General features: G+C 49.7%; 2 protein-coding genes across 5 annotated transcripts in view; both read right to left on the reverse strand.

Annotated features, from left to right (window-relative positions):
• Window positions 1-1,888: 1,888 nt before the first annotated feature.
• Window positions 1,889-22,586, reverse strand: part of KDM5A (lysine demethylase 5A) — a 29,445-nt gene continuing 8,747 nt past the window's right edge. Inside the window, exons 10-28 of one of the 4 annotated variants that reach the window (XM_077267014.1) lie at window positions 22,415-22,573; window positions 22,158-22,339; window positions 21,906-22,068; window positions 21,602-21,721; window positions 21,330-21,524; window positions 21,071-21,252; window positions 12,383-12,507; window positions 12,145-12,295; window positions 11,831-11,948; window positions 11,242-11,597; window positions 11,002-11,140; window positions 10,738-10,917; window positions 8,014-8,166; window positions 7,309-7,860; window positions 7,074-7,232; window positions 5,399-5,558; window positions 3,951-4,171; window positions 3,467-3,874; window positions 1,889-2,667 (exon numbers count right to left, since the gene is read on the reverse strand). In XM_077267014.1, the coding sequence (XP_077123129.1) occupies window positions 2,446-2,667; window positions 3,467-3,874; window positions 3,951-4,171; window positions 5,399-5,558; window positions 7,074-7,232; window positions 7,309-7,860; window positions 8,014-8,166; window positions 10,738-10,917; window positions 11,002-11,140; window positions 11,242-11,597; window positions 11,831-11,948; window positions 12,145-12,295; window positions 12,383-12,507; window positions 21,071-21,252; window positions 21,330-21,524; window positions 21,602-21,721; window positions 21,906-22,068; window positions 22,158-22,339; window positions 22,415-22,573 (3,945 nt within the window). In that variant the 3' untranslated portion in view covers window positions 1,889-2,445. Of the gene's footprint in view, window positions 2,668-3,466; window positions 3,875-3,950; window positions 4,172-5,398; window positions 5,559-7,073; window positions 7,233-7,308; window positions 7,861-8,013; window positions 8,167-10,737; window positions 10,918-11,001; window positions 11,141-11,241; window positions 11,598-11,830; window positions 11,949-12,144; window positions 12,296-12,382; window positions 12,508-21,070; window positions 21,253-21,329; window positions 21,525-21,601; window positions 21,722-21,905; window positions 22,069-22,157; window positions 22,574-22,586 lie in introns of all 4 variants that reach the window. The other 3 variants (XM_077267015.1, XM_077267012.1, XM_077267013.1) reach the window with 3 other exon arrangements.
• On the reverse strand, window positions 16,288-19,595 carry LOC143773513 (uncharacterized). The gene is made up of 4 exons (XM_077260932.1): window positions 19,452-19,595; window positions 18,200-18,290; window positions 16,544-17,986; window positions 16,288-16,292 (listed from the first exon to the last, which is right to left on the reverse strand). The coding sequence occupies exons 1-4, from the start codon at window positions 19,593-19,595 to the stop codon at window positions 16,288-16,290; spliced, it is 1,683 nt and encodes a 560-aa protein (XP_077117047.1).

The raw sequence follows: 22,586 nt of genomic DNA on the forward strand, positions 1-22,586 counted from the left end.
TAAAAACATAAGCGATAAATAATATAAAAGGAAAAGGAAGAAAAAACGAAAGAGCAAACATGAAAATGTGCCTGACCCTGACGAGGTTAGAGCGGCAGAGCGACGCAGTCTAAACACTAAATTTCCTTTTTTTATCTGACTCGGTGCAGATCAGAAGGCGCCGCGTCCTCCGATGACTTTACACCGGATCCTGAGGACAGGTCATCTAAGTCGCAGAAAGCAGCCAAGCAGACCGGTGAGACACGACGCCAGGTTACACAGGTTGCTCTACTTTCCAGAGAAAAAGCGAAATTGCTGCCAGATCGTCCTGTCCTGAACTAGACGGTTCGGACACATTGGCTTAGACTCAATACAGCGGATGCAGGCGCGAGATTTAAAGCTCGAACAAGAAGAAACAGACAAATGGGAAAGTCAAAAGTGGCCACATCTCGCACTTCTATTATTCCCGCTGCTCCCCCAAAACACTCCGGTTTTTATTTTTTTAAATCCAGAGATATGGGCCTTTATTTTTTTTATTAAGTGCTATGTTTTACAGGCTGTACATGGGGGTTTGGCTCACATGGTAATTATGCAGAAGTCTAAAGTCCCGCCCCCGAGGAACCTTGTGAGCGCTGACCCCTTTATAAAAATGTCCTAGAAATTAGCACTTAGTTAGAAAAGGTCCCCAACTCTGAAACCATTAAGAGGAGGAGGAATATTCAGGGGAGCAGCAGGAATAAAATAAAAGCAAAAAATGGTCACTTTATAAATCCTCTATAACAGTCTGAGTTATTCCGCATCATCAGCTGCTTTTTTTCATAGGTCCTTGAGAACACACAGTGGTTTGGCCTGTTCTGATAAAATTATTTTTTGCGTTTTCCTTCCCCGTCCTCCAAGAGCCATCGTAACATTTTTTTTATTTTCCAGCTGACAAAGAAAAAACAAATTATATATTTATATGTATACTCTACATTTTACCCATTGGTCCCCTTAGGGGACTTGAACCTGCGTGTGCTCTATACCGGGGTATTGCTGTATATAAAATAAATCATGGTCTTCTATGATGCGTGGCCACAGACTTGTCATAACAGAAATCATATGACAGGAACGGAGGCGTTCAGCTGGCCAATGGGTGTCATACAAACCCATCAGCTCCCTGCGATCGCTTTGCAGAGAAGCCCATGGCCAAATCACGGCGCTTACAACTTGTACAAATGCATTTCGTCAGATTCTTGGTCATCGTCTTTAAGCAAGAGAATATTGGATAAAATTAATTTCAATTCCTTCAGAAACATTATTTCCGAATGTTCTTTCCCCCAATGGTCCAGTCCTTCTGAATCAGGGGGATACAGGGGTGAACTCTTGTATATTCCCAGGCTTGTGGTGGACTCATCAATCATTCAGAAGAGTCAAGATGGAGTCGATAAACTCCATAACTACTTTTCTCACAGAACAAGCCTTCATAGCTACGACAATTGAGGAATCCATATTCCCATTGTCGGGTGGTCCGGAAATTCTTAATGATAGCTCACTACCATCCCTCTACCGTTCTGCTCTTATTTTATTTTCGCTGCTCCTCCCGATCATTCCGCTTTTTCCTTTTTAAAATCCACCATTTTCATTCAGCGCCAATTTTTAGGCATCGTGCGATGGCGGATGTCAGGGATTGACCGCAGCATGTCATCTGCAGTGTTCGGAGCGGTTACAGGCAGAGATCGGCTGCTGATCACAACTACATATATACATAGGGACCTGACGTACTCCTACGGCCGGATGTTAAATGCAGCAGATTCAGAGTCCCTATGACAACACTTCCTGCTCTATCCCCTGCTGCTGATCCAGATACTTCCGATACTGCTGGGTTTTCATATCAGGGGGTATTTTTGATACAGAGACTCCAGACAAGTCGAAAGGAGAGAAAACTATTTATACAACAGTCAGTAGTCACAGAAAGAAGAAAGGAGCGTCCCCAGGATAGACTAAAAAAAAACAAAAACCAAAGTCCCAGACGATCCATGTCCTGCGTTCACCGCACGGCCTCCCATCACCCACAGTAGGGGCGTTCAGTCCAGACACCGGCGCCAATCCTTGTGCAAAGCGGGTAGGGATGTATTGGACCCATCACAAAAGGGATCCTTCTACTGTAAGAAGAGGAAGTGCGTCCACGCCATCATCACCGGCTGCCCTCGCTCCGGCCACGCGGGGCATCCTGGGACGGGGGGCTTCTATTATAAAAAGTCACTTCTGGGAAATCCGCAAATCTGTCTGGGTCAGGAATCTTGCAGGATAATTACAGTTCACTATGGAGCTTTTTTTTTGCAATGACAGCCCCCCCCCCTCACCCGCCGTCCAATGAGGGCACTATCTAACAGAAAGCTCTGCCCAAAGCAGGTGGCAGAGGGTGGTAAGAGGAGAAAGATAACCAGTTTATGGGGGTAAAACCAAAATAGTAAAACATCTATGATGCTAGCTGACCTCCTGCTTCACCTCAATGGTGGGCAAAGGGAATCCGGGGGTGAAAGTCAAAGTGGGTGGGCAAGGAGGGCAGGGCGGGCACAGTCCGGGGACTCGCTTTCTGGTACAGTTCGTGCAGATGTAATCCTCGTTCTCGGCCATTTCGGAAGAGACACCGACACAGACCTGATGAAACCACTCGTCACAGCCACCGTCGCACTGCACCCAGTCCACCTGCGGGAAAGAGAAGGACAAGTGATAATAAAAGCCGCAATGCAAAAGGCAGGACGTGCGTCGGGGGCTTGGGATCCATCCTTAGGAGGATACTCCAGACACCGGCCCAAGATGGCGACACTGAGGAAAAGACAATGCAACTCAGCATAGACCAGGTCTGTGCATCCTGTACGGATATGTGACCGATGCAGCCAATCACTAACTGCAGTAGTGACAGCAAGCGATTGGCTGCAGATATCCCATGGCCGAAAGAGGAAGTACAGAAGCCAGTGGAGCAGCGGGAGGAAAGATCTTTTGCTACATGCTGGAATTTTTTTTTTCTTCTCGCATTTAAAAAAGTTTTCCAACTTTCTGAAACATTTTCAATTTATTCTTCACTATTTTCAATATCTCTCCTTTCTGCCAGTGAATGGAAACATTCTTGTGTTCAGGGACTGAAATCCTATCCGGACTTAAAGGAGTCTCTGACGCCACTCACCTGGGCATCGAGATACGTGTCTGTAAACAGATGGGCAGGACCGGGTGGTGTCCCGCTAAGTAATCCCGATGCAGAAGTAGGTGGTGGCGGAGATGCCCTTTAATACTTCATACATATGGGAGTTTGTTACAATTATATCTAGACTGATACAATGAAACGAACCCTCTGGACCCGTAGGCGGTAGCACACATCTCTTATGTCCGGAGGATGGTTTCTGTCAGCAGAACTCGGTGCGGTTCAGAGCAACAAAATGCTGCAAAATCGGAAGTTCCTGATGAACCCCCTTCCCCCCGCTCGGATCCGGATCACGTCCGCCCTCACCTTGTCCTTGCAGGGCCGCTGACAGTTCTGAGCCGCACATATGGCGTTCTCGTCGTCAGAGTCTTCGGCTCCCGACCAGTCGTACTTGGAGGGGATGTCCAGCACCTTCTTCTCTCGCTTCTTCTCGGTGATCTCTTTGCCGAGCTCCACTTTGGAGGCCGCAGCCTTCTCCTTCTTCCTCTTGCGCTCCTCCTCCTTGGCCAGCCTCTTGGCGAGCTTGCTGAGCTCCTTGGCCTTGTCGTGTCCCAGCTTCAGCTTCTTCTTTTTGGTCTTGTCCAGTTTCTTCAGCTCCTTGGACCGTTGCTTTCCTTCGAACAGCAGCTCTGCCCGCTCCAACTTCCGTTTGCGCTTCTTCTCAGAAGAATCACGACTTTTCAGTTTCAGCGGCTTCTCATCCAGGCTGTCGTCCTGTGGAAAACGCAACAGTAAGGCTTAAGGTCTGAGCTGGGAATGATGGCAAGGGCCGGACAGCGGGAAGTCTTACCTCCATGACATGCAGGAAGCGCTCCTCCGATGGTGGATGTGTTGCCTGTAGTATCCGCCAGATATGCTGCGTCTCATCCAGAGAAACTTCCAGAAGATCTCCCAACATCATCAGCTCCTCCAGCTGACACTTTGCACCGGGAGACAGCTCTAGTACAGGAGGCTCCAGGCTACGAGGTACCAGAGGGGTCTTCCTCGGTTGCTTTCGAGGAGCTCCTGAAGCTAATGGACAAGAAAAAGCAAAATTAAAAGAAGGGCCAATGAAGGGGCCTGTCAAAAAGAAGGGAGGGCGCGAGGGGCCCGTCGAAAGGAAGAGAGGGCGCGAGGGGCCCGTCGAAAGGAAGAGAGGGCGCGAGGGGCCCGTCGAAAGGAAGAGAGGGCGCGAGGGGCCCGTCGAAAGGAAGAGAGGGCGCGAGGGGCCCGTCGAAAGGAAGAGAGGGCGCGAGGGGCCCGTCGAAAGGAAGAGAGGGCGCGAGGGGCCCGTCGAAAGGAAGAGAGGGCGCGAGGGGCCCGTCGAAAGGAAGAGAGGGCGCGAGGGGCCCGTCGAAAGGAAGAGAGGGCGCGAGGGGCCCGTCGAAAGGAAGAGAGGGCGCGAGGGGCCCGTCGAAAGGAAGAGAGGGCGCGAGGGGCCCGTCGAAAGGAAGAGAGGGCGCGAGGGGCCCGTCGAAAGGAAGAGAGGGCGCGAGGGGCCCGTCGAAAGGAAGAGAGGGCGCGAGGGGCCCGTCGAAAGGAAGAGAGGGCGCGAGGGGCCCGTCGAAAGGAAGAGAGGGCGCGAGGGGCCCGTCGAAAGGAAGAGAGGGCGCGAGGGGACGTCGAAAGGAAGAGAGGGAGCGAAGGGACGTCGAAAGGAAGAGAGGGCGCGAGGGGACGTCGAAAGGAAGAGAGGGGGCGAGGGGACGTCGAAAAGAAGGGAGGGCGCGAGGGGCCTGTCGAAAGGAAGGGAGGGCGCGAGGGGACGTCGAAAGGAAGAGAGGGTGCGAGGGGACATCGAAAGGAAGAGAGGGCGCGAGGGGACATCGAAAGGAAGAGAGGGTGCGAGGGGACATCGAAAGGAAGAGAGGGCGCGAGGGGACGTCGAAAGGAAGAGAGGGCGCGAGGGGACGTCGAAAGGAAGAGGGCGCGAGGGGACGCCGTAAAAAGGAGGGCGCGAGGGGATGCCGTAAAGAGGAGGGCGCGAGGGGACGCCATAAAGAGGAGGGCGTGAGGGGACGCCATAAAGAGGAGGGCGCGAGGGGACGCCATAAAGAGGAGGGCGCGAGGGGCTGTCGTAAAGAGGAGGGCACAAAGGGCCGTCGTAAGGAGGAGGATGCAAAGGGCCTGTGAAGGGGGTGATACAATGAAACAAAGCCAGAGGAATATGGCAGCTGCCACCCATTGCGGTTTCTGACAGGGCAGGGGGATGATTTGGGTCACAACAGCACAGCCCGTGTCTGTCCGGATCCTCCTTACTCTGCATGCAGCTCTTGGAGGCAGAGGAGTACGCATGCTCCGCACAGAAGGATGGGGTGGTCCACATGTGACTGACGACTTCTTCCGACTTGATGGGAATCTCCTCGTCACAGAACAGGTTGGGCTCGAAGCTGCTGGACGACTTCACGCTGCCGGTGTCCTGGGGAGCAGGAGAGAGGATCAGGGCCCCAATATATCCACCATCCTAAACATGTGCGCAGTCTGCAATGTCCTAATGTTATCGGTCACCCCAGGACACCCCGACTGTCGGCATGCCGATACTATACAAATCCTCGTCTGTACGCAGCCTGGAAATATTGAGCGAAATATACAGCAGATGCTCCACAAATAAAAGCAGGAATATTGCACGTAGCCACGCTGAGGGTTATAGTCCCACCCCAGACCACTACTCACATACAATGCTGCATCGCCCCCAAACTGCAGTCGGCTCATTAAAACATTTCTCCAGGGGACTCGGCCCCTATAAAAGTCACATCAGTAATAGACATTTAGTGTTGTAGTTGCACAAAAATTCCCTCTTAATCCATATACCAGTGTGGATGCGGCACGCTCCGATGCCTCCACGTGGCCAGTGTGGATGTGGAAAGCTCCGATGCCTCCACGCGGCCAGTATGGATGCAGCATGCTCTGAAGACTCCACGCCGCCAGTGTGGATGCAGCACACTCCGATGCCTCCACGCCACCAGTGTGGATGCGGCACGCTCCGATGCCTCCACACGGACAGTGTGGATGCGGCACGCTCTGATCGCCCTATAGACAGGGCAATTTTTTGATTTTTGACTTTTTTTTTTTCTCTTCATAGAAGAGCCACAACTTTTTTTTTTTTCTACCGACAGCCGTACGACACTGATTTTCGTGGGATGGGTTGTGGTTCTAACACCGTTCACTTTACCAGATAATGTGCTAGAAAAAGGGGGAAAAAAATCCCAAAGTGCAGCGAAATGGTAAAAAAAAGAAAAAAGCAATTTTGTCATTTTAGGTTTTGATTGTACAACGCTCTTTGTGCGACTCTCCAGCTCGGTGGTGATTGCACTGAATCCAAACTTGTAGAGGGTTTTTTTTTTTTTTTTTTTAAAGTGGCAAAAATAAAAAAGGAAAAAACAGAAATTTAACTAAAAAAAATAAAACTGGCATTGGGTCAGCAAGAGGCTAAGTGTGTTGACCAAGATTTTTAATAAGCAAAAAAATGGAAAATATTAACGGTAAATTTCCTGCCGTTCCTCTGATCCCGTCAGTCTTTGTGAACAGTGTCAACAATGACCGCTGCAGCCGAGCTCTGGCGTTAGCAGCGATGGTCGCACAGTTGGCACCAAGATATTGAAGCCAGTGATTGTCTGCAGCGGTATGCGTGGTCGGCATGTGATCACTTCAGGACTGCCACAGAGACAGGGATTTACTATTTTAATGCATTGTGACCAAAACAACAAAAAAAAAATCTTTAAAAAAAATCTTTAAATAGTAGAGGATTCTGGGAAAGGCAAAGTCACAGGCCGGGGTGAGCGGCGCTAGTGACGTGCCGGCTGCGCACACGCCAGGACGTGCCTACAGCACCAGCCGACAGCACGTACCCGGGATCAGTGCCGCTCACCTCCAGAAGCAGAAGGACACATACTGGACAACCCCTTTAAGTCACGGCATTTCCTTCAGTCATTACCATGCTGCTCGCTACCTTTACATCATAACCGTACGTCTCCCTGATGTCCTCGTCGGAGTCGGTCTCCTCATCGTCGTAGTCTAGAGGAGGTTGTGGAGACGACGCCACGCTGGACATCCCCCGACTGAAGGAGCCTTGCTGGAATATGGGCAGGTGACCCTTAAGGGGCGAAAGAAAAATGTCAGAGAAGCTGCTGACCGCCCAAACTGGTGGCAGCGGTGTTACTGGTGCTCACCTGCAGGTCGGGATTGGCGGCAGCTTTCTGCAGCTCGGCACTGATGATCTTCTCCGTCTTCTCCCGTGCCGCCTGCTCCACCATCCGCTGGCTCAGTACAGATAGTTTGGCCAGGGCACAAGACAGTTCTTGTGTGGCCAGCGCTTGCCGTGCTCGGTCCTGCCAACTCATGGCGCGTTCCGTCAGGCACTGCAACGCTTCGCCCTCCGGCAGCCGCACCGGCAGTTTCTGTAGTGATACCAGAAGCGACAGGATGGTCTCCAGTCGCGGCCGGCGGGAACGCATGCACTGCGTGCACAGGAACTTCACCTCCTTGGACTGCCAGTTGGCGCCTTTTTTCTGGGAGCTGGTTTTGGGCAGGGGCACGCACGTGCTGTGGAACCAGTCCTTGCACAGCTCGCACTGCAGCATGAAACCGCTGGCGGCTTTGCGGCATATGCAGAACCGAACCTCCTCGATACGATCCACCATGGCCATCTTGGCCAGATTACTGGCCCGCAAGGAGCGCATGGAATCCACCTCCTTGTGCTCCAGATCCTTAAATAATGCGACCTGTGCGAGAAGGAAAACCAGGGTCACATCGACGGCTTCTTATATCGCCCCCCCCAGTTCAGGTGTGTAAGAGTTAATGGGTGCTCATTATCCGCCATCATTAATATTGGATGTCGGGATGGTCCTGACTCCATATCATCTGGATCCCATTACCACAGAGGCCGCGTCCCGAGCGTCTTCCTGCAGCTCCTCCAGTTCGCTCAGCGAGTCCAGGTCCAGGTCCTTCTCCTCCAGCAGCGCCTTCACCTTCTTCCTTTTATTCCGCCCGCTGCCGTAAACGCCGATGTCACTGCGGGGGCTGAGGACCTGCGGGGGGCGAGAGCAGGGAGTCCGGGGTCAGTCAATTGAAGTCAAGACATAATATGTAGTGCCATCCACATTACAGAGCACACCCAAAAAGCAAAAAAAAACAAAAACCTTAATAAGTAACATTTCCCACATGTCTACTTTACATCAGCACAATTATGGAACTAAATTTTTTTTGTTAGGATGTTCTAAGGGTTAAAAGTTGACCAGCAATTTCTCATTTTTACACCACCATTTTTTTTAGGGACCACATCACATTTGAAGTCACTTTGAGGGGTCTATATGATAGAAAATACCCAAAAGTGACACCATTCTAAAAACTGCACCCCTCAAGGTGCTCAAAAACACATTTAAGAAGTTTATTAACCCTTCAGGTGCTTCACAGGAATTTTTTGGAATGTTTAAAAAAAATAAATAAATAAAAAATGAATATTTAACTTTTTTTGGAACAAAAAATTTACTTCAGATCCAATTTGTTTTATTTTCCCAAGGGTAACAGGAGAAATTGGACCACAAAAGTTGTACAATTTGTCCTGAGTACTCTGATACCCCATATGTGGGGGTAAACCACTGTTTGGGCGCAGGGCAGAGCTCGGAAGGGAAGGAGCGCCGTTTGACTTTTCAATGCAAAATTGGCTGGAATTGAGATCGGACTCCATGTCGTGTTTGGAGAGCCCCTGATGTGCCTAAACAGTAGAAACCCCCCCACAAGTGACAACATTTTGGAAAGTAGACCCCCTAAGGAACTTATCTAGATTTGTTGTGAGAACGTTGAACCCCCAAGTGCTTCACTAAAGTTTATAACGCAGAGCCATAAAAATAAAAAATAATTTTTTTTCTCACAAAAATGATTTTTTAGCCCCCGAATTTTTTTTACAAGGGTATCAGGAGAAAGTGGACCCTAAAAGTTGTTGTCCAATTTGTCCGGAGTTCGCTGATACCCCATATGTTGGGGTAAACCAGTGTTTGGGCGCACGGCAGAGCTCGGAAGGGAAGGAGCGCCATTTTGCTTTTTCAACGCAGAATTGGCAGGAATTGAGATCGGACGCCATGTCACATTTGGAGAGCCCTGATGTGCCTAAACAGTGGAAACCCCCAATTCTAACTTCAGCTCTAACCCAAACACACCCCTAACCGTAATCCTAACCCTAACCATAACCCTAACCACACCCTTAACCCTAGTCCCAACCCTAACCACACCCCTAACCCCAACATACCCCTAACCGTAATCCCAACCATAACCCAACACACCCCTAACCCTAATCACAACCCTAACACACCCTTAACCCTAATCCCAACCCTAACCCTGACCCAAATCCCAATCGTAACCCTAACCCTAACCCTAATGGGAAAATGGAAATAAATACATTTTTTTATTTTATTATTTTTCCCTAACTAAGGGGGGTGACAAGGGGGGGTTTGATTTACTATTTATAGTGGGGGTTTTTAGTGGATATTTATGATTGGCAGCTGTCACACAATAAAAGATGCTTTTTATTGCAAAAAATAGTTTTTACACCACATTTTGAGAGGTATAACTTTTACATATTTTGGCCCACAGAGTCATGTGAGGTCTTGTTTTTTGCGGGACAAGTTGACGTTTTAATTGGTAACATTTTTGGGCACATGACATCGCTTTTTATTTATTTTATTACGATTTGTGAGGCAGAATGAACAAAAACAAGCAATTCATGAATCTCTTTCGGGGGGGGGGGTGCGTTTATACCGTTCCACGTTTGGTAAAACCGATAAAGCAGTTCTATTCTTTGGGTCAGTACGATTTCAGCGATACCTCCTTCATTTATATCATTTTTTAAAGTTTTGGCGCTTTTATACAATAAAAACTATTTTATATAAAAAAATATATATATTTTTGCATCGCTTCATTCTGAGAGCTATAACTTTTATTTTTTGACGGAGCTATAAAGCGGCTCGTTTTTTGCAGGACAAGATCATGTTTTCAGCAGTACCATGGTTATTTATATCCATCTTTTTGATCGCGTGTTATTACACTTTTTGTTCGGCGGTATGATGATAAAGAGTTGTTTTTTTACCTTTTTTTTTTTTTTAAATGGGGTTAGCTAGTGGGACAGTTTTATAGGTCGGGTCATTACGGACGCGGTGATACTAAATATGTGTACTTTTACTGTTTAGATTTTTTTTAAATTCAAATATTTTTTTTATCAATGGAATAAATATTGATTTTATTATTATTTTTCAAAAATATTTTTACAATTATTAACAAAAAATTTTTTTTTAATTAATTCTTACTTTTACACTGTGTCCCACTATGGGACACTCATTTTGTGCAGATCTGCGTACTATAGAAGCTGTCAGTGCTGCGCTCTGTGCATACTGACCTTAGAGACTTCCTGACATGCACTGCCTCGCAGAGAACATGTCCTGTCCGGCTCCTGCCGTCTCCTGGGCTGTAGGGGGGCTGGTATATGAGCATTAACGTGCAGCTGCCCCCAATCACTGACAGACACAACGTGGAGGCGATGCACCCCGACAATACATAGTCACATGACGAGATGGGAACATGCTGCAAACTCTATGGAGGGTCCTCACCTGCAGTAAGGTGTAGCTGGAGTTCTTCTTCAGGAAGGTCCGGCCGGTGCGCTCCCTCCAGGCTCGCGATGCTGCAACCTGGGACTCCAGCTGCGGGAGGGCATCTAGGCGCACAGGGATCGGCCGGCCCTTGCTCAGCAGGCACTCCAGATGCTCCAGGTAGGCGTAGTGACTGCCGCTCTGGGGACAGGAGCAGATGACGCATTATTAGGTCTATGATTGGCAGCGCGACCGGCGCTAGAACACGCGGCAGGAAGACGCTACCTGAATGGCTTCCACTTTAGAGGTCCAGTCCTTGGCTCTCTGCAGAGCCTCCTTCAGCGCCAGCACGTTGGGCAGATAGGCCTGGATGTTCTTCGCCTCGGCTAGGATGCCCTCGAGGCTGGGCACGCTGTGCTGCGGCCTAGGACGCACGGGGAGATCATTATACATCAATTGTCCTGAATCTACAGCAAGCAAGACGTAAAGAGCAGCCGCCATGCATGGACGCCGCCAGTCACCTACCTCGCCTGCAGACAGGCTTTCGCTTTCTCTTCCCACCTCTCGGACACTGTGAGCAACTCCTGAAGTTCGGCCATTGCTTTCTCTACGGCGTGGTGAGGGGCCAGTCCCACCCCTGAATCGATCAACTTCTTCATCACATCCAGAGTGACTTTATGGGGGTCGGCGAGAGTCTGGCGCACCTCGTCCAGCCACCGCGCCTGCAGCAGCTCTTGTTTCAGTCGCGGCAGCTCCGGGAGCTCTACGTACAGGTTGGATCCCATGTCTATGAGAGCTTGTAGCTTGCTGGAGTCTGGGATCTCGTCAGACATGGCCTCCTGGGCGCGCTCGTGGAATTCCTCCACGTCATCCAGCAGGTTCTGGGGAGACAGATGTAGACAGGACGGATGTAAAGGACATACTGGGGGGGTGGGTGATGCAGAAGGGGCGCGCTGGAAGCCAGAGTCAGTCCTCCTGCGCGCCTCTGCTTATGACTATGCTGATGACCCGAGCTGCCAATCATAAGGAGTGCACCGCCCACGAGGAACCAGGAGACAGAGGAGCAGTGGCTGCTGAGCAGACGAGGGGCCCAGCAGTGCACAGAAGTGCTTACCTTCACCTGCCGGGCCTGGGTGATGATGCACGGCAGGCTGAACAGCTGCTGGACAAAGGCCTTCAGCTCCTCCATGGTGAGCTTGGTGCGAGTTTTCCCAGAATCTTGGCTCAGCTTACTGGGAAAGCAAAGACCAACAGAATAGTGAAGCAAAACGGATGTCTAACACATTAATTACAGCTGGAAAGCAACTCTTTGCAGACCACTGGCCAGTGATTGGCTGCAGTGGTCACAAGTACCAACATGATGTCAGACCTGCAGCAAAGAGCAGCAGGGCCACAGGTTAGTACCGCTGCCCCCAGCGGCCCGCTTACCTGTGCTTCTGCTTTTTGGCTAGGAGCAGCTGAGCCACGGAGGCGCAGGTCTCAGCCTCTTTCACGGCGTCTCGGAGCCTTCGGAAAAGATCGTTCTCTGGGAACTTCCTGTCCTCCGCGTCTTCCATCATAACCTTCAACTCGATGATGTCTGTGGAGGAGACGATAATCATCAATCACATCCGCGAGCAGCAAAAAAAAAAATACAGAGCGTGAGAGTAAGATCGCAGAGACTCACCTTTCTTGTGGTTCAGGCTTGCGGTCAGAGCGTCCGTCACCCGGCCGACCCATGTGTCGTAGGACTGAGCGCGCAGCTTCACCCCGTACAGCAGAGCCGGGAAATCCTCAAGAGAATATCGGTACCTGGGATCAAGAACACAAGAGGAGGTCAAATGCGTCACCGATGGATAGGAGGCATTCTCAGTGATGTCACCGCTGATCTCTGGTGATGGATAGGAGGCATTCTCAGTGATGTCACCGCTGATCTCTGGTGATGGATAGGAGACATTCTCAGTGATGTCACCGCTGATCTCTGGTGATGGAGAGGCGGCATTCTCAGTGATGTCACCGCTGATCTCTGGTGATGGATAGGAGACATTCTCAGTGATGTCACCGCTGATCTCTGGTGATGGATAGGAGGCATTCTCAGTGATGTCACCGCTGATCTCTGGTGATGGATAGGAGACATTCTCAGTGATGTCACCTCTGATCTCTGGTGATGGATAGGAGGCATTCTCAGTGATGTCACCGCTGATCTCTGGTGATGGATAGGAGGCATTCTCAGTGATGTCACCGCTGATCTCTGGTGATGGATAGGAGGCATTCTCAGTGATGTCACCGCTGATCTCTGGTGATGGATAGGAGGCATTCTCAGTGATGTCACCGCTGATCTCTGGTGATGGAGAGGCGGCATTCTCAGTGATGTCACCGCTGATCTCTGGTGATGGATAGGAGACATTCTCAGTGATGTCACCTCTGATCTCTGGTGATGGATAGGAGACATTCTCAGTGATGTCACCGCTGATCTCTGGTGATGGATAGGAGGCATTCTCAGTGATGTCACCGCTGATCTCTGGTGATGGAGAGGCGGCATTCTCAGTGATGTCACCGCTGATCTCTGGTGATGGATAGGAGACATTCTCAGTGATGTCACCTCTGATCTCTGGTGATGGATAGGAGACATTCTCAGTGATGTCACCGCTGATCTCTGGTGATGGATAGGAGGCATTCTCAGTGATGTCACCGCTGATCTCTGGTGATGGATAGGAGGCATTCTCAGTGATGTCACCGCTGATCTCTGGTGATGGATAGGAGGCATTCTCAGTGATGTCACCGCTGATCTCTGGTGATGGATAGGAGGCATTCTCAGTGATGTCACCGCTGATCTCTGGTGATGGATAGGAGACATTCTCAGTGATGTCACCGCTGATCTCTGGTGATGGATAGGAGACATTCTCAGTGATGTCACCGCTGATCTCTGGTGATGGATAGGAGGCATTCTCAGTGATGTCACCGCTGATCTCTGGTGATGGATAGGAGGCATTCTCAGTGATGTCACCTCTGATCTCTGGTGATGGATAGGAGGCATTCTCAGTGATGTCACCGCTGATTTCTGGTGATGGATAGGAGACATTCTCGGTGATGTCACCGCTGATCTCTGGTGATGGATAGGAGACATTCTCAGTGATGTCACCGCTGATTTCTGGTGATGGATAGGAGACATTCTCGGTGATGTCACCGCTGATCTCTGTTGATGGATAGGAGACATTCTCAGTGATGTCACCGCTGATCTCTGGTGATGGATAGGAGACATTCTCAGTGATGTCACCTCTGATCTCTGGTGATGGATAGGAGACATTCTCAGTGATGTCACCGCTGATCTCTGGTGATGGATAGGAGACATTCTCAGTGATGTCACCGCTGATCTCTGGTGATGGATAGGAGACATTCTCAGTGATGTCACCTCTGATCTCTGGTGATGGATAGGAGACATTCTCAGTGATGTCACCGCTGATCTCTGGTGATGGATAGGAGACATTCTCAGTGATGTCACCGCTGATCTCTAGTGATGGATAGGAGACATTCTCAGTGATGTCACCGCTGATCTCTGGTGATGGATAGGAGGCATTCTCAGTGATGTCACCTCTGATCTCTGGTGATGGATAGGAGGCATTCTCAGTGATGTCACCTCTGATCTCTGGTGATGGATAGGAGGCATTCTCAGTGATGTCACCGCTGATCTCTGGTGATGGATAGGAGGCATTCTCAGTGATGTCACCGCTGATCTCTGGTGATGGATAGGAGACATTCTCAGTGATGTCACCTCTGATCTCTGGTGATGGATAGGAGGCATTCTCAGTGATGTCACCTCTGATCTCTAGTGATGGATAGGGGGCATTCTCAGTGATGTCACCGCTGATCTCTGGTGATGGATAGGAGACATTCTCAGTGATGTCACCTCTGATCTCTGGTGATGGATAGGAGGCATTCTCAGTGATGTCACCGCTGATCTCTGGTGATGGATAGGAGGCATTCTCAGTGATGTCACCGCTGATCTCTGGTGATGGATAGGAGACATTCTCAGTGATGTCACCTCTGATCTCTAGTGATGGATAGGGGGCATTCTCAGTGATGTCACCGCTGATCTCTGGTGATGGATAGGAGGCATTCTCAGTGATGTCACCGCTGATCTCTAGTGATGGATAGGAGGCATTCTCAGTGAGGTCACCGCTGATCTCTGATGATGGATAGGGGGTATTCTCAGTGATGTCACCGCTGATCTCTGGTGATGGATAGGAGACATTCTCAGTGATGTCACCGCTGATCTCTGGTGATGGATAGGAGGCATTCTCAGTGATGTCACCGCTGATCTCTGGTGATAAATAGGAGGCATTCTCAGTGATGTCACCGCTGATCACTGGTGATGGATAGGAGGCATTCTCAGTGATGTCACCTCTGATCTCTGGTGATGGATAGGAGGCATTCTCAGTGATGTCACCGCTGATCTCTGGTGATGGATAGGAGACATTCTCAGTGATGTCACCGCTGATCTCTAGTGATGGATAGGAGGCATTCTCAGTGATGTCACCGCTGATCTCTGGTGATGGATAGGAGGCATTCTCAGTGATGTCACCGCTGATCTCTGGTGATGGATAGGAGGCATTCTCAGTGATGTCACCGCTGATCTCTGGTGATGGATAGGAGGCATTCTCAGTGATGTCACCTCTGATGTCTGGTGATGGATACCGGTTTTTACGTACCGGTAATAGGATTTTACAGAGTCCACGACAGCACCCACAACGAGAGAGGGGATCCGCCCACCTTCCGGACAGGAACCTACAGGTTAAAAAGGGGCGGTCCCCCTCGCCCTCCAGTTTGTGTTCCAGAGTACAAGGGATACCGCCAATGAATCAGTACATGAAAACATTATCTTAAACACTACTAAATGCCACCACCTCTATAGAGTGATCTCTAAAGCACACCCTCAAACAGAGTGCAGGAATAAGTAACTAATTACAGGGGGGGAATGTATGGGTGCTGTCGTGGACTCTGTAAAATCCTATTACCGGTACGTAAAAACCGGTTTTCCTATCGCCACGACAGCACCCACAACGAGAGACTTTCAAAGATTATTAACTGGGAGGGACTACAGCACTAAGCACTGAGCGGCCAAATTGTAAGCTAGCGTTAGCTGATAGATCAAGGCGATAGTGTTTATAAAAGGTTGAAGGTGATGACCACGTTGCCGCCTTACATATCATTTCAATAGGGACATCTGCCTTCTCCGCCCAGGATGTAGCCATGGCCCGAGTGGAGTGCGCCCTGATGCCTTCTGGTGGTGTTACTCCCTTGGCTGAATAGGCAAGCCATATAGCTTCTCTAATCCATCTGGCGATAGAGCTCTTCGTGACACCAGAACCCTTTTTCTGATTCTGGAAAGAAATAAACAGAGCCCTACTCTGTCTCCAGCTTTGTGTCCTATCCAGATATTCTAATATTGCCCTCTTAACATCTAGGGAATGATATTTCCTCTCCTCTTCTGAAGCTGGATTTTCATAGAAAGATGGTAAATAAATCTCCTGAGTTCTATGAAATTTAGTTGCTACCTTCGGCAAGTATGCAGGATCAGGCTTTAAGACAATCTTATCCTGGAGAATCATTAGGTAAGGAGGATCTACAGATAGAGCATGTATATCACTGACTCTCCTGGCTGATGTTAATGCTAAGAGTAGTGCTGTTTTCAAAGTTAGGTTCTTTATTGAAATAGAGTCTAGAGGCTCGAAGGGAGGTTCGGTCAATGCGTCAAGCACTAAATTTAGATCCCAAGGGGGAATTCTTACAATATGGATTGGGTTAGAACGCTGACATGCCCTAATAAATCTAGCAACCCATCTATTACCAGCTATATCACTGTTATATAGAGCTCCCAAGGCTGAAACATGAACTCTTAGAGTGTTCACTGCTAAACCTAATTCCCAGCCCTTCTGGAGAAACTCTAAAATAGCTGAAATTGGAGCCTTATCTCCTAATGGTTGCTGATGAAACATAAGAAATTTTTTCCATATTTTTGTATAGATTTTTGTAGTGACCTCCTTCCTGCTTTTTAATAAGGTAGTTATTAAGGCACTAGAGAACCCCCTTTCCCTTAGAAGCTCCCTCTCAAGTTCCAAGCCGTTAAGTGAAGAGTCTCCAAATTTGGATGACGAAATGGACCCTGAGAAAGGAGTTCCGGAACCACTGGCAACACCCAGGGATCGGTCACCGACATTGTTCTTAGGAGAGAAAACCAAGGCCTCCTGGGCCAGAAGGGAGCAATTAAAATTACTCTGGCTCCTTCCTCCCGGATCTTCCTGAGAACTATCGGAAGTAGACACATAGGGGGAAAGGCATACGCCAGCTGGAAGTCCCAACGGACGCGAAGGGAATCCAGTATGAATGGTTGGTCTGCCATCTGTAGTGATGCAAACCTCCTGATTTTTCTGTTCTCTCTGGTAGCAAATAGATCTATTGTTGGTAGACCCCACAGATTGACTATGTGACCGAATATGTGTTGGTCTAAGGCCCATTCTCCCTGACGAAGGGAATGGCGACTGAGGTAGTCCGCCTGTATATTGAACTCTCCTCTTATATGAACTGCCGACAGGGATCGTAGATGATTCTCGGCCAGACTCAATATCTGAGCTGTAGTAATCATCAGGGATCGTGATCTTGTCCCTCCCTGATGATTGATGTAGGACACCACAGTCATATTGTCTGTCTGTATTTGTACATGCGAGTTCCTCAGGGATGGTAGGAAGCAAAGAAGAGCTTGCCTGACTGCAGTAAGCTCTCTTAAGTTTGAGGATCTCTGGGATTCTTGAGTCGACCACCGTCCTTGGGTCAGACTGTCTCCCGTATGGGCTCCCCAACCGAATGGACTGGCATCCGTCGTAACTACGTTGTCCGGAGTGATGTTCCAGAGAACTCCTTCTGACAAATGCGCCAGGTTGAGCCACCATGTCAGATCGTGAAGAGTGGCGGTTGATAGACTGAACTTTTTGCTTAGCGCACCATGAAGATCTCTTTCTGCTTGAAGAACTTCGTATTGGAGCATCCGGGTATGAGCTTGAGCCCATCTTACTGCTGATATACATGCCGTCAAAGATCCCAGCAGAGACATTGCGTCTCTTAAACTTAAGTTTGGAGCTTTCTTTACGGCCGTGACCCTTTGGATGATCTTCAGCTTCTTGTCTTCTGGTAGGAAGGATGTCTGATTTTCCGAGTTTAGAAGAACTCCTAGGAACACCTGATGTCTTGTGGGTTCCAGTTTTGATTTTTCCCAGTTGACTATCCATCCGAGTGCCTGCAGGGACGATATTATGGCATTTACCCTAGACGTACACTGAGCAATTGAATTTCCAACTATTAAAAAATCGTCTAAATAGGGCACCACAAGGGTTTCTTTTTCCCTAATATGGGCCATTACTTCAGAAACCATCTTAGTAAAAATTCTAGGGGCCATGGACAGGCCAAAGGGCATTGCTAAATATTGGAAGTGTTTAAGCTGATGGTTTACCCATACTGCCATCCTGAGAAATTGCTGGTGATTTCTGTGAACTGGAAGATGGTAGTACGCATCTTTTAGGTCCAAAACCGCCATGTAGCACCTAGGAAACAAAAGCTTAGCTGTAGATTTGATGGATTCCATCTTAAAGGCGCGGTATTGAAGATATTCGTTTAATTTACGCAAATTTATGATAGTCCTAAAGGACCCATCAGGTTTAGAGATTAGGAACAGGGGAGAATAAAAACCCGTCTTTTCCTGATGCTTTGGTACTTCTTCAATAACCCGCTTTGCGAGCAATTGTTGAATCTCTAACTCCAAGGCCTGTTGTTGGGCCTGAGTATCCAGTGATGTAATAATAAAATGATTTGGGGGAGTTCTCAAAAATTCTAATTTTAATCCTGACTCGACTACCCCCATTATCCAGGCACTAGATGTTATCTTTCTCCATTCCGCTGTGAAGAACTTTAGTCTTCCTCCTACTGGTAGACTTGTTCTATCTGTAATTACGTCTACGTCTCGAAAAGGATGGAGGATTTTTATAGTATCCACCTTTTTTCTTGTGGTCTGACGTCTCCCAGTCCCGATTATATCCCTGTTGGTCTGACTGGAATTTCCTGAAGGGTATGCGTCTCCTGAAGGCATTCCTAAAAGTGGGATTAAATATTTTAGGAAATCCCTTTTTCCTGTCTTCTGCCTTTGCAAGGATGTCATCCAGCACTGGGCCGAATAGGTACTCACCCCTACATGGAATGGAGCATAATTTGGCTTTTGCCTGAGCATCACCTTTCCAGGTCTTTAGCCAAAGGGCCCGTCGAGCTGCATTTGAGAGCCCCGCCGATCTTGCAGCCAATTTTAGAGAGTCAATCGATGCGTCTGCTAGATAAGCTGCTCCTTCTCTGACCTGAGACAGGGAGCTTAACAATTTATCTCTGGGTACTTTAGCCTTAAGCTGTTCTTCCATCTGAGTAACCCAGACCATAACCGATCTTGCCATACAGGTGCCTGCTATCGCAGGCTTAAAGGCTCCAGATGATGCTTCCCACACCTTTTTAAGAAGCATGTCCGCCTTCCTGTCTGAAGGATCTTTAAGGAGACCCACATCCTCCAATGGTAGTGACGCTGTTTTTGAGGTAGAGGCAACTGCCGCATCTACTTTTGGGATTTTCAACCACTGGGATAAGGTGTCATCCTCAAAGGGGTACCTTCTTTTTGCGGCCGAAGGTAAAAACCCCTTATCTAGTTTGTCCCATTCCCGTCTGACCAGATCCTTGACGGTATCAACCACTGGGAAAGCTTTGCGACTTTTCTGGCTCAGACCAGCGAACATAATTTCCTGGGTTGTTTTCGGCTCCTTACTGTCTGCCATACCCATAGTTGTACGGACAGCTTTAATCAAAGTCTCCATATTTTCGATAGAAAAGCAAGGCCTTCCTTCCTCATCCGAGGAGGATGGCAATGGACTCTCTGAGCATTCGCCCTCTTGTAACGAAGGGGTGGAGTCAGACTCTATTTCTCCACTGTCTTTCTCACGTCGTCTAGATTTAAGGGATGATTTAATTTCCTCCCTAATAACTTCTCTCAAATCTGATACGCGGAGGGGGGCCTCTTCCTCTAGCGTCTGGCATATACACGTCTGACATAACTTCTTTACATAAGCGTCAGGTAGTGGCTCTGTGCATAATGCGCACTGTTTATGTTTTGTCTTTGAGACCTTTTTGCCCTATAACAAAACATAATATAGAAGACAGCAGTATCAGCAAATGGTTTCAGATATTAACTCACCACGGCTGAAGAACTTTAGAGTACCGGTTTCTGAGGGGGTGAGGTGTGACGTGACGTGCCAGGGTCCTGCTGCCCGCGTGTCACTTCTCCACCATGAGATCTGCTGCTCCTTTCTCCTGATTGTCGGTGTTCGGCGTCTCCTGTGGAAGACATGTTGCCGCACACACTCACCAAGCGCTGCTTCTTTTTAAAAGTCCCGCGCTCCTCCTCCCGGCCTCTTCCGGAAGTCCTCAAATCACTTCCGGGTTATAAGCGCCGACCTGCTCCCGCAGCGTCGCGCGCGTGTGGACGATCCAGGGCGGCGTGCCTTCCCCCAGAAACGCCACGGTCCGGCCCTGCCGTCCCTGCCAGACGAGGGGGGAAGCTGAAAACAGGACTTCCCCCGACGCTGCTTCCGGGCCCCCGACTCTGCCGTTCCCTTCGGACACCGCACAGAGGCTTGGCGGACCCGGGTAAGCGATAACCTGTAGGCTCCCGCCGTCCGGACAGGAACCCAAACTGGAGGGCGAGGGGGACCGCCCCTTTTTAACCTGTAGGTTCCTGTCCGGAAGGTGGGCGGATCCCCTCTCTCGTTGTGGGTGCTGTCGTGGCGATAGGAAAAGGAGGCATTCTCAGTGATGTCACCTCTGATCTCTGGTGATGGATAGGAGACATTCTCAGTGATGTCACCGCTGATCTCTGGTGATGGATAGGAGACATTCTCAGTGATGTCACCGCTGATCTCTGGTGATGGATAGGAGGCATTCTCAGTGATGTCACCGCTGATCTCTGGTGATGGATAGGAGGCATTCTCAGTGATGTCACCTCTGATCTCTGGTGATGGATAGGAGGCATTCTCAGTGATGTCACCTCTGATCACTGGTGATGGATAGGCGGCATTCTCAGTGATGTCACCGCTGATCTCTGGTGATGGATTAGCAGCATTCTCATTGATGTCACCGCTGATCTCTGGTGATGGATAGGAGGCATTCTCAGTGATGTCACCGCTGATCTCTGGTGATGGATTAGCGGCATTCTCATTGATGTTACCGCTGATCTCTAGTGACCCTCGAGCATCTGACATACTCTGTAGATGGGAGTACCCCCGTTCCTTCTCACCTGAGACACTTGCTCTGCACAGGGCAGGCACACAGCTCCTCCACATGATGCAGGCAGACGAGCCGGTCAGAGCTGCAGCTGCAGGTCAGGGCGGACAAGAAGCAAGTTGTCCTGCAGGAGGCGCACTGCCGCTCGTCGTCTGGAACGAGCTCGAACACTTCTTCTTCTGACTGCTCGATCCCCTGTGAGACACAACGACAGCTCTCAGATCTGCAGACCACCCGATCCCCATAAGGACCAGGAAGACGCCGGCCCTTACCATCTGCACGGCATTGTCTCGCATCCTGCTCTCATCCTCAATCATCACCGCCATCTCCTTACACACGGTGGCTGCCAGGCCGACATCCAAGCACTCGGGGTCTGCGGCCATCTTGAAGATGAGCTCCTCGTGAGAAAACACGCAGTGCCGTCTCAGCCTGCGATAATGATTCACACACTGACGGCCAATGGGAAGCTGTCATTAAAAAAAAAATAAGTTTTGGGGTGACCTATGCAGAAATATAGGTAATAACGCCGTCCGGCTAAGCGCACCCAGTCCGCTGTGCAGAAATTCACGGCCTCCGCAAAGTTGTATCCTTGGTTGAAGCCGGAGTGATACGCTCGGGGGAAGGTGACCACAAACTCCCCCGCACATTGGTTCGTCCTGTAAACCTGGGGACAAAAGTATAAATCCCGGTCAGTCTCATGGCAGAATATGGGGGTGTCATGAGTGGGATCTAATGGTGCAGTGAGTGCCCATCTCTGGGGCCTTGGGGGTCTCACACAGTAACTGTACATGATGGGCGGACCCCGGGGGCGCAGCGCTGCACTTACTGGCACGCAATGCTCCACTTACTGGCACGCCATGCTCCATTAGGATGTTGGGGTTCATGATGGTGACCAACTGGTGTAAAAGGTCAGGCTGCGTCTCGAACAGTTCCGGCGCCAGTTCCCTCATGACGTCCTCCAGCTGCTCGGCAGCGTGAGAGGGGACCCCGTACCATGTCTTAGGTTCTCCCCTAAGGAGAGAGAACGATAGCCAGTCACACAAGCCAAACCAACCGTCGCCGTACACCTTCCCCGTCCCAAGGGGACACATGAAACCCACCAGTGCAGGTAATTAATGGAGTAACTCCAGTGGTCCTCGATGTGCCAGCAGAACGAGGAGAAGCACATGCCCACGTAGAGCCAGGGCACCTTCATGCCGGAGATGTCCACATTGATGTGGGTGAGGACCGACTGATCCAGGACCGGCATGTTATTCAGGTTCCAGCCGCACTGGGCGTAATCCTGCCGAGGGAGAAACGAAGGGTTAACAGACATCCCACCGGCAGAACAGAGAGTGCAGCTCTGGAGTAATCTCACCTCTTCATCGGGCGTCAGTTTCCTCCGACCATCGAGTGTCGGGAAGCCGCTTCCAAAATCTCTGGAGGAAATATCGGCTCCGTACTCCACGATCACGTCCTCCTCTATGGAGCTCACCAGGCGCCAGAACTCCTTCTCCACCAGCTCGGTGGGCACCATCTGCCGAGGAAGT

This window comes from Ranitomeya variabilis, chromosome 5 (assembly GCF_051348905.1).
Source record: "Ranitomeya variabilis isolate aRanVar5 chromosome 5, aRanVar5.hap1, whole genome shotgun sequence".
In the NCBI taxonomy this organism is placed as follows: Eukaryota; Metazoa; Chordata; class Amphibia; order Anura; family Dendrobatidae; genus Ranitomeya; species Ranitomeya variabilis.